The sequence below is a fragment of the Arvicanthis niloticus genome, chromosome 1, assembly GCF_011762505.2.
Source record: "Arvicanthis niloticus isolate mArvNil1 chromosome 1, mArvNil1.pat.X, whole genome shotgun sequence".
Lineage (NCBI taxonomy): Eukaryota > Metazoa > Chordata > Mammalia > Rodentia > Muridae > Arvicanthis > Arvicanthis niloticus.
The window spans coordinates 105,636,951-105,650,458 of NC_047658.1; the positions used below are offsets into that span (position 1 = coordinate 105,636,951).

The 13,508-nt window shown below is 44.0% G+C and overlaps 1 protein-coding gene across 2 annotated transcripts in view; it reads left to right on the forward strand.

Annotated features, from left to right (window-relative positions):
* Positions 1 to 8,074, forward strand: part of Ppp2r2d (protein phosphatase 2 regulatory subunit Bdelta) — a 37,051-nt gene extending 28,977 nt beyond the window's left edge. For both annotated transcript variants that reach the window (XM_034504827.2, XM_034504836.2), the window contains 3 exons: positions 500 to 664; positions 2,815 to 3,076; positions 7,232 to 8,074. In XM_034504827.2, coding sequence (XP_034360718.1) covers positions 500 to 664; positions 2,815 to 3,076; positions 7,232 to 7,511 — 707 coding nt within the window. In that variant the 3' untranslated portion in view covers positions 7,512 to 8,074. The remainder of the gene's footprint in view (positions 1 to 499; positions 665 to 2,814; positions 3,077 to 7,231) is intronic.
* The last annotated feature ends 5,434 nt before the right edge of the window (positions 8,075 to 13,508 follow it).

Here is a 13,508-nt window from a genome sequence, read left to right on the forward strand (position 1 = left end):
TCTCCTATGGGTTCCTGTCTCTCTGTTGTGGCATTCATTGATGATATACAGCTCATACATTGTATATTCTTTTTTCTTAGTTTCTCTTGGTAGATAAATCTGTCCATTGACTTCCCACAATGACCCAGAGAAGAATTTGACCCTTTTATTTCCATTGGCTGATTCATGGTTGACTTCCTGATGTGTTTGTATTGCTCTAGCAACCCAAGCTCTGAAAGTGAAATAATTAGAAATGCAGAATTTATAATTTGATACTGTCTGTGTTTTTTTAATTAGTTATAGATAGAAGTATGTGTGTAGGTGGCACTGATGGGCTTCATTGTAGATGTCATTCTGTGTGCTCTGTCTTACGCATCCACCTGAAGTCCCTTGCTGTGGGCTCCTCTGTGGCAGTGTATATGGTCAGTCTCCTGCAGCTCCTCCCTTATGTCTCACTGCACAGTTTTCTATCAACTTTCCCTTGGACAGCTAAGCACTATGCCTTAACATCGTGCTCCAGACATTGTGGACATAAAGCCAGCTAACATGGAGGAGCTGACAGAAGTCATCACTGCCGCAGAGTTCCACCCACACCAGTGCAATGTATTCGTCTACAGCAGCAGCAAGGGAACCATCAGGCTGTGTGACATGCGTTCCTCTGCCCTATGTGACAGGCATGCCAAATGTAAGTCTCTGAGAATACCCTTGATTTCCTATTCATGCTGGCAGAAGCCCTTAATGTCTTCTGCAGCCTTGGAGCATGGGCAGGCTCCCCATGGGCTATGTTAATAAAGAAGTACTCCAGCAGCTTCCTGTACCCTGAGCTCTCTGTGACCTGGGTCCATCCTGTGGAACACCGTCAACATAGCCTCTTTTGTGTGGTAGGATCTGGGCCATAGCTATCAGAGTGCATTCCACTTGTGTTGTCTGTATCAAACAGATACAGTGCTGTGTGCCTGGAGTCCACGCTACTCAGGAAACTGAGGCAGAACTGATTGTATGAGGGCCAGGAAAAGACTTCCTCTTTAAAAGAGGGTGGGGATAAAGGGTTGGAGAGACAGCTCACCTGCTAAGTGTGAACTGTTCTTGCAAAGGACCTGAGTTTGGTTTCCACTACCCGTTTCAAGTGGCTTACAACTGTCTATAATTCCAGCTTTATGGCAAAAAACAAGCAAAACCATGCCCTTAATCCTAGCCCTCTATAAGCAGAGGCAGGGAGATTTCCAGGCAAATTGTCTATATAGTGATATTTGGCCTAGGCTACATAGTGAGTGAGACACTGCCTCGACAACAAAAACTCTCCAGTTCCAGGAGATTCCCCCTTCCACACCTAAAACTTTAAAAATAAACTTTGAGAGCCAATGAGATGGCCCAGCCAGTAAAGGTACTCTGCCAAGACTGGTGACCTGAGTCCGTTTGATCCCCAGGACCTACATGGTGGAAGAAAACTGACTCCTGAAATTTTTCCTCTGACTTTGACATGCGAACTCCATCCCTAAACCAAATAAACAAATGTATTTTTTAAATGGGGGATGGGGGTGGGGAGGGGACTGGAGAGATAGCTCAGCAGAGATGGCACTGACTGCTCTTCCAGAGGTCCTGGGTTCAATTCCCAGCAACCACATGGTGTCTTACAACCATCTTTAATGGGATCTGACTCCCTCTACTGGTGTGTCTAAAGACAGTGTACTCATATACATAAAATAAATCTTTTAAAAAAAAAAATGAGGGCCCAACTTTAAAGCATACCATGATCTATGTTGCCCTAGTACATCATCTTAGAAAGCTACCCTGCACAACTGTCTAGGAGAACTTCCCACTCCAATACTGGTATACTTGTGCAAATAGGGAAGCAACTCTTGCTCACCTACTCTGGAGTGGCATTGTGAAATGTGTATCAACCAGGAAATGCTCCTCCTAAGGCCAAAGCATGTTAATGGAATTCTGTTCCTGTTATAGTTGCTGCAATGAAGTACTGTCATATGTAGCCTGTGCCTTCCAGGTGTTGTTCCTTAGTAAACAACTTTAGGTTTCAAGAAGAACTGTCCTTCTCAGCACTAGATTAATTGGGTAAATGTTTCATATTGGCACTAGCTTGCTCCCTGTCTGTCCCATACAGAGCCAGCAACCATCACAAGCTCCTACACAGAATCTTAGAAACCCTAAAGAAGCTTCAAGAAAAGGAAATGTATCTTCCAGCCTAAAGTATGATAAGACATGGGCATGGCTATGAGCTGGGGAATCCAGAACCTTGGGTGGTAGACCTCTCTGCCATGGGTCCCAGGTGAAGGGAAAGAGCTGTTAAGCTGCTGCACACAAAGCTAGTTCTGTGGAGGAAGCAATACCACTCTTTCACTCAAATCACCATGGAACATGATCACTCACCACAGAAGGCAAACTTCTGTGCTGTCTGGTCTTGTCCAGTAGACCTATTGTATAGCTGGCCACTGTATTGTTGGCCTAAGGTGCAAGGCAGTCTAGTAGCCCTGCAGGCTCTGTGCCTTCCAATGAGTAGCCCCTTCCCAAGGTACCCAGAGCACTGTGTTTCTGTACTACACATACTCTTGCAATGTGGACAAATAGGTGTATCATGTTCCCAGCCCAGTGTCTTGAGGGTATAAGCAGCTGCAGTCATATGTGCCCCCATGTGGTTCAAGGTCTGCATGGGATTTGAAGGCCTGCACCTTATGGGCACTGATGGTAGAAGAAGGCAGAAAGCTAGGGAAGTAAGGATGACACTGAGCCCTTCCGGGTCTCTGAGAAACCTCTGCTGATTTTAGGTTGGTAGTCTTCTGATTTAGCATAGTAGCTGAAAGTGCTCACTTTGTTTTTCAGTTTTTGAAGAGCCAGAAGATCCCAGCAGTAGATCCTTTTTCTCAGAAATAATCTCATCTATATCTGATGTCAAGTTCAGCCACAGTGGTCGATACATGATGACCAGAGACTATCTGTCGGTGAAGGTATGGGACCTCAACATGGAGGGCAGGCCTGTCGAAACCCACCAGGTCCATGAGTACCTGCGAAGCAAGCTCTGCTCCTTGTATGAGAATGACTGCATCTTTGACAAGTTCGAGTGCTGCTGGAATGGTTCAGACAGGTGAGGCTCCCAGCATCATAGCACGCTGACATCCAGAGGTGCTGGTTCCTTTGGGATCTCCAGCAAGCCCCTCAGACTGGGAGGGATCTCAGTCAGTTGCAAGATGCTGACAGGATTCTGTTTTCTAGGCCTTTTATTTGTCCTATGAGGTATCCCAGAGAAAACCAGGTATTTGAGAATCTCTTTCCTCACTGACAGTGCGCCTTGGTTCATGATATATGACAGCACCTTGGTTCATGATATATGTAGAGGACTCAGTGAGTGATTACATGGATAAGTGATAAAAAGGAAGCAGCAAGTCATTCACTAGTCCAAAAGGCCACCATTCAATTTGCCTCTGTGTTGAGACAGTTTAAGGCACAGGACACAGCCTTCCCATAGGCTTCATCATTTGTCTCCTGTACAGATCACATTGTTTTCTCAGTGTTGCTGAGAATCTTTGAAATCATCCCATAAGAAGACATGTTTCAGATGATATAAGCAGATTCTCAGAGATCATCTTTTGTAGAATTTCTGTTAAGAATTTAAGTGACTAGACAACTGTCAAACACTTCAATATAAATAGCTAGGGATATGGTAGCACAGTTTTAACCATAGCATTTGGGTGATAAGGCAGGAGAACTGCCAGTTGAGGACTAGCTTGGGCTGTGTAGCATGACCCAGTCTCAGAACTGTCCAGATACCTACATTAGCTTCTTTAAGTAATAGTTGAGCTCACAAACTAAGATTGCTGCCTCAGTCTCAAATGTTCATTCCTACAGTGTGTCTCTATTTCGAAGCTTGCAGAACTTTGAGGTTCGTCCTAGCTGCATGGTGTGAGAGACCTCACAGTGAAGAGCTAAATGCTTCCTCAGAGACAAGGCTGAGCACCCTTGGACAAACCTTTCCTAGGCTGCTTACAAATTAACCAGCATGCCAGTTTAGACTTTCAGAGGACAAACACTGCTATCCTTTGGCTGCAGCAAGCAGCATGAGCTTCAGGCTGGCAGCAGCTCCCAGAGTGACTTGTGGATCTGCCATAAACCTTGAGGTGCTGAGCCTGTCATTGCTCCCAACTTATCCTGAGACTGGAGGATCCTCTGCTTTTCCAGTGAGCAGCCTATATTTTATACCTTTTTAAGGTTCCCAGGTAGAAAGCATTCATGGATCTTTTAAAACTCAATGAAAGACATGCAAGATGGCCTCAATCACCATTACCCCTCCCCAGCTCTCAGGTCTCTTCCAGTGTGAAATCAATTAAGACACTCACAAGAGGAATTTACCACATATATTCAGGAAAATGCTGTCACAAGCAACAGAAACAATAAAATTTCTAAAAATCTTTTTATTTTTACTTTGGTTACCAAAGTCTGATGTATCCCACGCTAGCCTCAAACTCAAGATTTAGTTGAGGATAACTTTGAACACCTACACCCCTGCCTAAACTTCCCATGTGCTAGGATTATAGATGTGTTACCCCACCCAGTTTATGTGGTGCTGGGAATCCAGCCCAGGGTTTCATGCATTCATTCTAGACAAACATTCTACCAACAAAGTTATATCTGTATATCCTCGGTCCTTTTTATTTTTGGCACACTCTTGGTTTGTATCTTTGGAAAGTCTTGAACTCAAAATCCTTTTACCTCAGCCTCCTGAGTGCTGGAATTAGAGGTGTGCACTACCACGAATGGCATAACATCGTAAGAGTTCAAATGTAGTAAGTAACAGATTATAAAATAAGAATACTTGGAATAGTTACAAATTAAAGGACAGAACCAAAGAGCTGATCAGAGAACCATAAGACTAATAAAATGTCCTAAGAAGTTCTAGCACAAACAACTTTTAGAAATAAAAGATACAGCAGATCCAAGTCTAACTAGAGATTAATGAGCTGCAAGGAAGATCAGAAGTTACCCAGAATACAACCAGGGCTACATAGAGAAACCCTGACGCTGAAAAGAAAAGGGGGGAAAAAAAATGTGCTTTCCATGCAAACATGAGGACCTGAGTTTGTAGCCACAGAACCCACCTAGAAGCCAGGTCTGGCAGTACACAGCTGTAATCTCATTGGCTTCTGGCAGGCCCAGCCAAATCTGTGAGCGCCACATTTAGTGAGAGACCCTGCCTGAAGGAAAAAAGGTGGAGGAGCTGGAGAATTTACACAGCAGTTAAAAATAACATTTCTTTTTCCAGAAAAGCAAGGTTCATTTCTAGGGAGATCTGAATGAAGCTCTCTTCTGGCCTCGATTGGTGCACAGGTGTACTCAAAGGCAAAACACCCACACATGTGAAATATTTTTTTAATGCAGTGATTGAGTAAAGGATATGAGATCAACCAGTGGCTTCCAGAGGTAACCATGGAGATAAATGTCCATAATATATGAATTACAAGTTTAAGAGAGAATGGCTACCAGGTGTGTACATACTTTAAATCTTGCCAGTTAAGAGACAAAGACGAGTGGATCTCTTGAATTCCAAGTCTCACTGATTTACAAGGTGAGTTCTAGGTCAGTTAGAGCTACATACAATAAGAACTTGCCTCTGGAAAGAAGATGATGATGCTGACTGCTAGTTCATTTTAGAAAGTTCAGAGACCACAAGTGGGAATGAACAGTGGAAAATACAGTGATGAGGAGGAGTGAGGCCAGTGGTACTGCCTGGCCTCCTGTGCACTATGCTAACATCAGTATGTTGGGAAGATTTGGCACATAAAGACAAGAAAACAGAAACCTGACACATCAACAGATTTGAATGAACAAGAATAGCTGCAACAGGGTTTTTCTAAGTTTATTTGGTATGGAGTTTGAGGTAAGGTTAATCAGATGCTAAAATATTTACAGGCAGCTAGGAAGAGCCCTGAGCAGTGTAGTAACTTGAAGGACTTTGGCACTGTAAAGACCACTAGCCATGCAGCTATAAGATAGTAAGAGCATGGAGATAGGAGAGTTGGAGGATTTCCGAGGAGAGGACAGAAGAGGTTGGTTGGTCCTCACTTGCCACCAGAGAAGTCAAAGGGTCACGTGGAATGTCCTTTGTTCTGGTTTTGTGGAGTTTTTTTGTTTTGTTGTTGTTGTTGTTGTTGTTGTTGTTTTGAAACAGCATTATGTATTTTGTAGCCCAAGCTAACCTATAACTTGCTGTATAAATAGGCATGTTGGTACACACCTGTGTTCCCTGTACTTATAGGAAAATCGGGAGTTATGGGTCATCCTCTGGTGTGTACCAAGTTTGAGGCCAACCTGTGCTATATGAAATCTTGTTTCTAAACACAAAACAAAATGGGTGTGTGTGGGGGGGGTCCTCAGTGTATGGCAGCTGCCTGTAATCCTAATACTAGGATCTCTTGCAAACCACGTACACATTCCAAAATAAGTAAAAATGACCTCTTCCAAAGTCATGGATCAAATTGTGGTAGCCTCCTGCTTTAGCTGTCTTGATGTTAGAATTACAGATGTGCACCTCCACTGTACCTAGCTTTAAAAGAAACTTAGAAATTAAATCAATCACATCATTTAATAACTTGAGTTAACCTCCTTTGGGAAATGTGACTAGAATATAAAAGTTTTGACTTAACTGTTAATGAGGTCAGCCTTATGGTAAACTGTCAGTTTATGACTAAGACAGAGAAGGATTTGTTGGGGTTTCTTTTTTGAGACAGGATCTCTATTACATAGACCTGGGTGTCTTGGAACTCACTATGTAGATTAGGCTGGCCTCAAACTCACAGAGATCTGCCTACCTCTGCCTCCCAAGTGCTAGACTAAAAAGTGACTTGGACAGTTAGTTTTCTTCTTTCTTCCTCCTACCCTGCTCCTTCTACTTTCTATTCCTCCTCCACTGTCTGCCTCTCTTTTCTTTCCTCTTCCCTCTTCTGTACATTAGACAAGAGAGATGGAGGAGTTCTGTTCTCAGCCCCCATGTCAGACAGCTTACTGTCACCTGTAAGACACATAGCAGGGGAGCTGACACACTCTTCTGGCCTTGGTGATCAAGTACTTAAATTATGGATCCATTACTTTTCTTACATGAAAATAAGTGAGGTTCACTGGAGAATCTTTCCTGATAATGTAGAAATTTGGGCCTGTAGAGGGTCCAAACTTCATGCCATTACCCTGGTTCATGCCATTGCCATGATTCTGCTGGGTACTCAGTGTCCCCTCTTTTTTCTCTGAACAGTGCCATTATGACGGGGTCATACAACAACTTCTTTAGAATGTTTGATAGAAACACTCGGAGGGATATTACACTGGAAGCCTCAAGAGAGAACAGCAAACCCCGAGCCAGCCTGAAGCCACGGAAAGTCTGTACAGGGGGTAAGAGAAAGAAAGACGAGATTAGTGTGGACAGTTTGGACTTCAATAAGAAGATCCTGCACACAGCCTGGCACCCCATGGAGAGCATCATTGCTGTAGCTGCCACCAATAACTTGTATATATTCCAGGACAAAATTAATTAAGGAAACTGACTGGAGGACCAAGTGTTGTCTTGCATACCTAAGCCGGTCGTTTTCCTGTCAAAAAAGGCATTGTCCTCTCCATTGAGAATAGTGACACACTTCTACTTCCCTCATAGACACAGGAGAAGAAGGGGTCTCGGCTGGAGTCTTGGGAGAGATGAGTGCCGCTGCTGAAGGGAAAACCTACTCGAAGCTGAATTGGTGGACTCTGCTCAATAAAGGCCATTACTCAAATGTATTTATTTAAGTCTGAGCCTTCCTTTCCAGTTTATAGACCAAAAACTAACATCTGAGAGAAAAAGTCTCATCAAATCTCTCTCCAGCTCTTCCCTCTGTCTCTGCCATCCATCCCTGGGCCTTATCCTGGACATGGTGTGGCCACCACCCACGTTCCTCTCTGGCCCTGGAGCCCCAGTGGGCTACATCACCCACCGCTGGTGCGTGGTGCGTGGATACGCCCGAGCAGGCTCAGGCAGCTCTACTCATCCACTGCACCTGCCATCACACCTTCTGTGGAGCTACTTAATAAACACAACACACTGTGAAGTGTTTTTAAACCCAAATGCCACTGCAGTCTTTATTTGTTTCAGTTGCACAGAATGAAATTATTCAGAATATTTATACTTTGGAATAAATTGAAAACTTTTTCCTTTAGCAGAATGGTTGAGTTTGTACAGAACTTCAGATTCTAAATGTAACTGTCCCAAATTGCCACTTGGTTTCTTCTGTAGAAACTCCATCTGGGAAAGCCAAAATTGAGTCAACCTCTGAAAAAGAAATGTGCATGAAAGAGGAACAGAAGTGCAGCTCATAGATTAACACCTAGCTTAAAGTAGGGCCCAGAGTCCCCACAACTCATGTGCACAGACTTTCTTTTTAAAAATACTTTTAAGATTAGTTGCATGCTAGATTTCATATTGTACATCAATCAGCAAAACTCAACAACTATACTTAGGCTATATGATACTACCTGTACCTATGGCTCATCTTAAAACACTTTTGGCTGGGTGGTGGTGGCGGTGGCGGCTCACACCTTTAATCCCAGCACTTGGGGAGGCAGAGGCAGGCGGATTTCTGAGTTCGAGGCCAGCCTAGTCTACAGAGTAAGTTCCAGGACAGCCAGGACTACACAGAGAAATCCTGTCTCAAAAAAAAAAAAAAAAAAAAAAAAAAAAAAAAAAACACTTTGGATATCAGGGGTCAAGATTTCCTAACAAGAAATATAAAAGTTTAAAAGAAAAAGGAAAAAGTACCAACACTTGGTTGAGCCTTGGTAGGCAGATGGATCTGTGAGTTCTAGGGCAGCCTGGGCTACACGGAGAATGTTTCCATGGGACTCAGCTAATGAGCTACTGCAGTTCAGAGTCCGTGCCTGCTGAATTGGGAAGGTGTACCAGTGACTGCCAAGGCATCTGCAAGGGCTACATACCTCACCATCACAGGAACTAACTGATGCCACCTACCTCAGTTCACACTGATTAGAAACGGAGGACTTAACTTAAAAGGACTCAAACTATGCCAGGCATGGTTGCACATGCCCCTAATCCTAACAAACAGGAAGCAAGAGCAGACACGTTTGTGGTTTCCAGGCCAGACAAAGGCTACATAGTGAGACCCTGCTAAAAAGAAAGAATAAAACTAGCTTGGTGTAGTAGTACATGCTTTAATCCCAGCACTAGGGAGGCTAAGACAGCCATATCTCTTGAGTTTGAGGCGAGCCTGGTCATAGTTGTAGGACAGTCAGGACTACATAGCCACAAAAAATATATCTTAGCTCTTGGTTGTGGCAGCTTACAGTGTCAGACAAGTTACACAAGCATCAGCCCTGGTACCCAAGGAAAACCAGTCCTAATATAGCAGGACTGTCCTATGCATCTGTTATGCCCAAAAAGTTCAATACATTGATGTTTAACTGGATTTACACTTGAGTATTTGAACAACTTTTTCCATCTTTAAAATTTTTCCCAGAAAAGCCTGCTGGCCACTCCAGAGTAGGTGAGCATGTAGGTTTGTCCTATGAGCTCAGCTGTCCCCTTGGATTACAGCAGGTGCTGTCTCTCCATCACAGGACAGCCTGCAGGGTCTTTGCAGACAAGTGTGCATTGCTGTGGTGTAGATAACAGGTGCTTTTGATAGCAGTTACCAGTGTTGGCTAAAAAGGCTTACTTCTGACAAATTGACACTGAAGGCTGGTTTTGTTTCAGTACAAAATTCTCACTGTTGTAGCCCAGGCTGGCATCTTCAGTCTCCCAGGGACATGTCACCATGTCTAGCTTAAGGTAAGAACCCAATAGTTAACAAACTTTAAATTGGTCTTGTTTTTTATATTCAAACTTGGAATGGCTAACATTCCTTTCTCCAGTATGTTCCATTTAAGATACCAGTTTCTGTCAAATGTTTTATTGCTCTGCTTCTGGGCTGAGGACCTAGACAAGAAAAAGCATGTGAATTTTGTTTTGGAGTGGACGACAGGTCTTATTTTGTGGCACTGTCCTGGGACTCATCACTGCAGAGCAGGCTGACATCAAATACAGCAGTCTTAACTGCCCCTGCCTCCCAAGTGCACCACTGAGCTTGGCATACATGTGGCATTTTTTATTTTGATAACAGGGTCTCCCTGCCTAGCTCTAGCTAGCCTGGAAGTCTGTATAGTCTAGGTTGGCCTCAAACTCAAGAGATTCTGCCTCCAGGATCAAAGGTGTGTACCACAAATACCCTATACATTAGAATTGAAACATGTATTTTTGCCTGATTGCATGCAATCCACATACTTGAGAGGAGGAGGAGAAGTACAAGCTTATTCATTGACACATGATTAGTTGACTTAAGCCAGCTACATGAGACCCTGAGGGTTGGGGGACCTAAGCATGGTGACACACACCGTGGATCCCAGCACAAAAGAGGCAGAAACTACTGGATCTCTTGAGTTCCAACCAGGACTACAAAGTGAGGCCCTATCTCAGGTTTTTTTTGTTTGGGTTTTTTAATTAATTAAAAAAATTAAAAGGGCTGAAGAGATGAGTCAGCAGTTAAGAGCACCTGCTTCTCCTGCAGAGGACCTTGATTTATGTCCCAGAACCCACATGTGGCTCACAACCTGCTGTAACTTCCAGTTCCAGGGAATTTGGTGTCTTGGATGTGCTAGGCGTGCATATACACATACATAAACTCAAGCTAATCACTCATACAAAAACTAAAAGATCTTTTGAAAGGTTTCTAATTATATATTTTTCTGCTGGGTGCTGGTGTTGCACCCCTTTAATCCCAGCACTTAGGAGGCAGAAGTAAGTGAATCTCTGAATTTTGAGTCCAGCCAGAGAAACTTTCTTGAAAAAAGAACTGAAGTTGTGCTTCTGTGATGCAGTTATGCATCAGTCGTGCCATTTGACAAGACATTGAAAGTTGCATTCATCAGTTGCAGTAAAACAGATACCAAGTGGAAACGATCCCTGTAGTCCTGGGACAGTCTTCTTTGCTGTTGAAAGTGGAGGGAAGGTGGGTACCTGAGGCTGTTCTCTGCTATTATTCTTGGGTCCTGGCCCAGCTGCCATACCTGGAAAGTCTTCCTATGCAGAGCTGTGTGGCAACTGGCTTCTAGCCAGAAGTCACACTACTCTTCTTAGCTGAGGGCCTCCAGTGGGAGCTGTGCCCACAATGTTACCCACTGGATGAATGATGGGTACCTGCTGTGTGTCTGACACCCATTTTAGGCCAGTACTGTTATACCCTGTCCCAACTGCCATGCTTTTAAAGTCTGAAGAGTCAGGTTCTTATGCAAGTTAATGTGACTTGTAGCTGCTAGTCCTTGGAGTTTGCAGATAGAGAAAATACCCGAGGGTGCTGAGTGGCAGCTGTTCTCTGCATGCACAGCAAGGTGCTGGCTAGGGAAGCAAACAGGCAAAGGTTCCATTCTGGGGGTGAGGGAAGCTGTCTGCCAGGCCACACTGGGGCATGGGTGGTGCAGGTAGCTGCATTTCTAGGGGCCTAGCAGCATTTGTAGGGACTGGCATGTAGGCAGTTAAGAGGCCAGCTTGGTCTACATAGCAAGTTCTAGGATAGCCTGGACTACATAGACTGTGTCTCAAAAACAAAAAACAAAACACTCCTGCCATTCCCACCCAGTGTGCCTGCTGCTGCCTGTCATCATTTCACCAGTTCTGCCTCAAGTCCCACATTTTCTGAGTAAACTCATGTGTCACTCAGAGGACCAGAAAATTTTTGAGGCAAAGCAGCAAGGAAATAGTCAAGAGGATGGTGATCTCTCCAGGGAAGAGTCAGTGTGGTCTGGAGCTCTTCCCAACGTGGCCCTGCACAATGATCTTATTTTTCAAGTAGAAAACTTAACACTTCAAATATGGAAACTGGTACCTAAATTTGCCCATAGCAGACAGGAACTTGCACTATTAGACTGATAAGATAAAACTCCTAAAAGAGGTGAAGAGTGTTACGTTAAAAAAAATTTTTTTTAAAGATTTATTTAATGTATATGAGTACACCATTGCTCTCTTCAGACACACCAGAAGAGGGCATCAGATCCCATTACAGATGGTTGTGAGCCACCATGTGGTTGCTGGGAATTGAACTCAGGACCTCTGGAAGAGCAGTCTGCTGAGCCATCTCTCCAGCCCAGGATCATTTGTTTGTTTGTTTGCTTGTTTGTTTGTTTTTTGAGACAGGGTTTCTCTGTATAGCCCTGGCTGTCCTGGAACTCACTCTGTAGAGCAGGCTGGCCTCGAACTCAGAAATCCGCCTGCCTCTGCCTCCCAAGTGCTGGGATCAAAGGCATGCGCCACCACTGCCCGGCTAGGAGCATTATTCTTAAGAAAGCTTTTTAACTCTTCAGTTTTGTGGCTGTTTTGATATGCTCAATAAGTGAAATGAGACTTTGGTGGCAATCCTGAGCTGATAAGTGACTGAAGGCAGCTTGTTCAGCTTGCATATACTTTTTTTTAAAGTTTTGATTTTGCAAAGCTTGTGTTCTAACTTCGAGTCTTGCACATTTCAGGTATTAAGTAAGGTGTATAGGCACAGACCTCTGTCCCACCATTCAGACCTCATGCTGTGATGTGAGGAGCATAACTCCTAGCTCTTGTGACTGGAGGCACTGTACAATGGCCCTACGTCAAATGCTACCCTGGGAGGATCACAACCTAGACTGGGGTAGTAAGTAGCATTGACAGACCAGATGTTCTGTCACTTGTCTTGGCCCAATTCCACTATTACAATGATGCTTATTTCCGGGTTTTGGGCAGAATTGGGTGTTGTGATGCATGCCTCTACTTGGTAGGCTGAGGCAAGAGGATCACAGTGAGTTTGATGCCAGCATGGTATACAATGAAATCTTGTCTCAAAAATATAGAGGGTGGGAGAATAGGATGGCTGGACATTGTGACACAAACCTTTAATTCCATCACTCTGAGATGCAAGCAGGTCTCTGAATTTGTGGTTAGCCTTGTCTACATGGTAAGTTCCAAGACAGGGCTACACAGAGAGACCCTGTCTCAAGCACTTTTACAGTCTCTTTATCCCAGGCCAGCCTCACACTCACTATGTAAAGTAAGCATAACTCTGAACCTCCTGCGTGTTAACACCTGACTTCTGAGGTGCTGGAAATCAAACCCAGGGCGTCCTGACTGCCAGTTGTGCACTATGCTAGAGAAGCTAACACTGCAGACCTTGTTTTATCTTGCTGTGCTTCCCATGGCTGGCTTGAACTTGTGATCCTTCTACCTACACAGCCCAAGAACTGGGATTACAGGCAGGTGCCACCACAGCTGGCAAAGATGTACTTTTTGTTTGGTTAGTTGGTTGTTGTTTGGGGGATGGGGATTTTTTTTTTTTTTTTTGGTTTGGGTTGGTTTTTGAAACAAGGTTTCTCTGTGTAACCCTTACTGCCCTGGAACTAAGTAGATCAGGCTGCCCTTGCCTCCTAAATGCTGAAATTAAAGGTGTGGGCCACTACCACCTGACAGTTTTTAAGTTTTAAACTGGCAACAG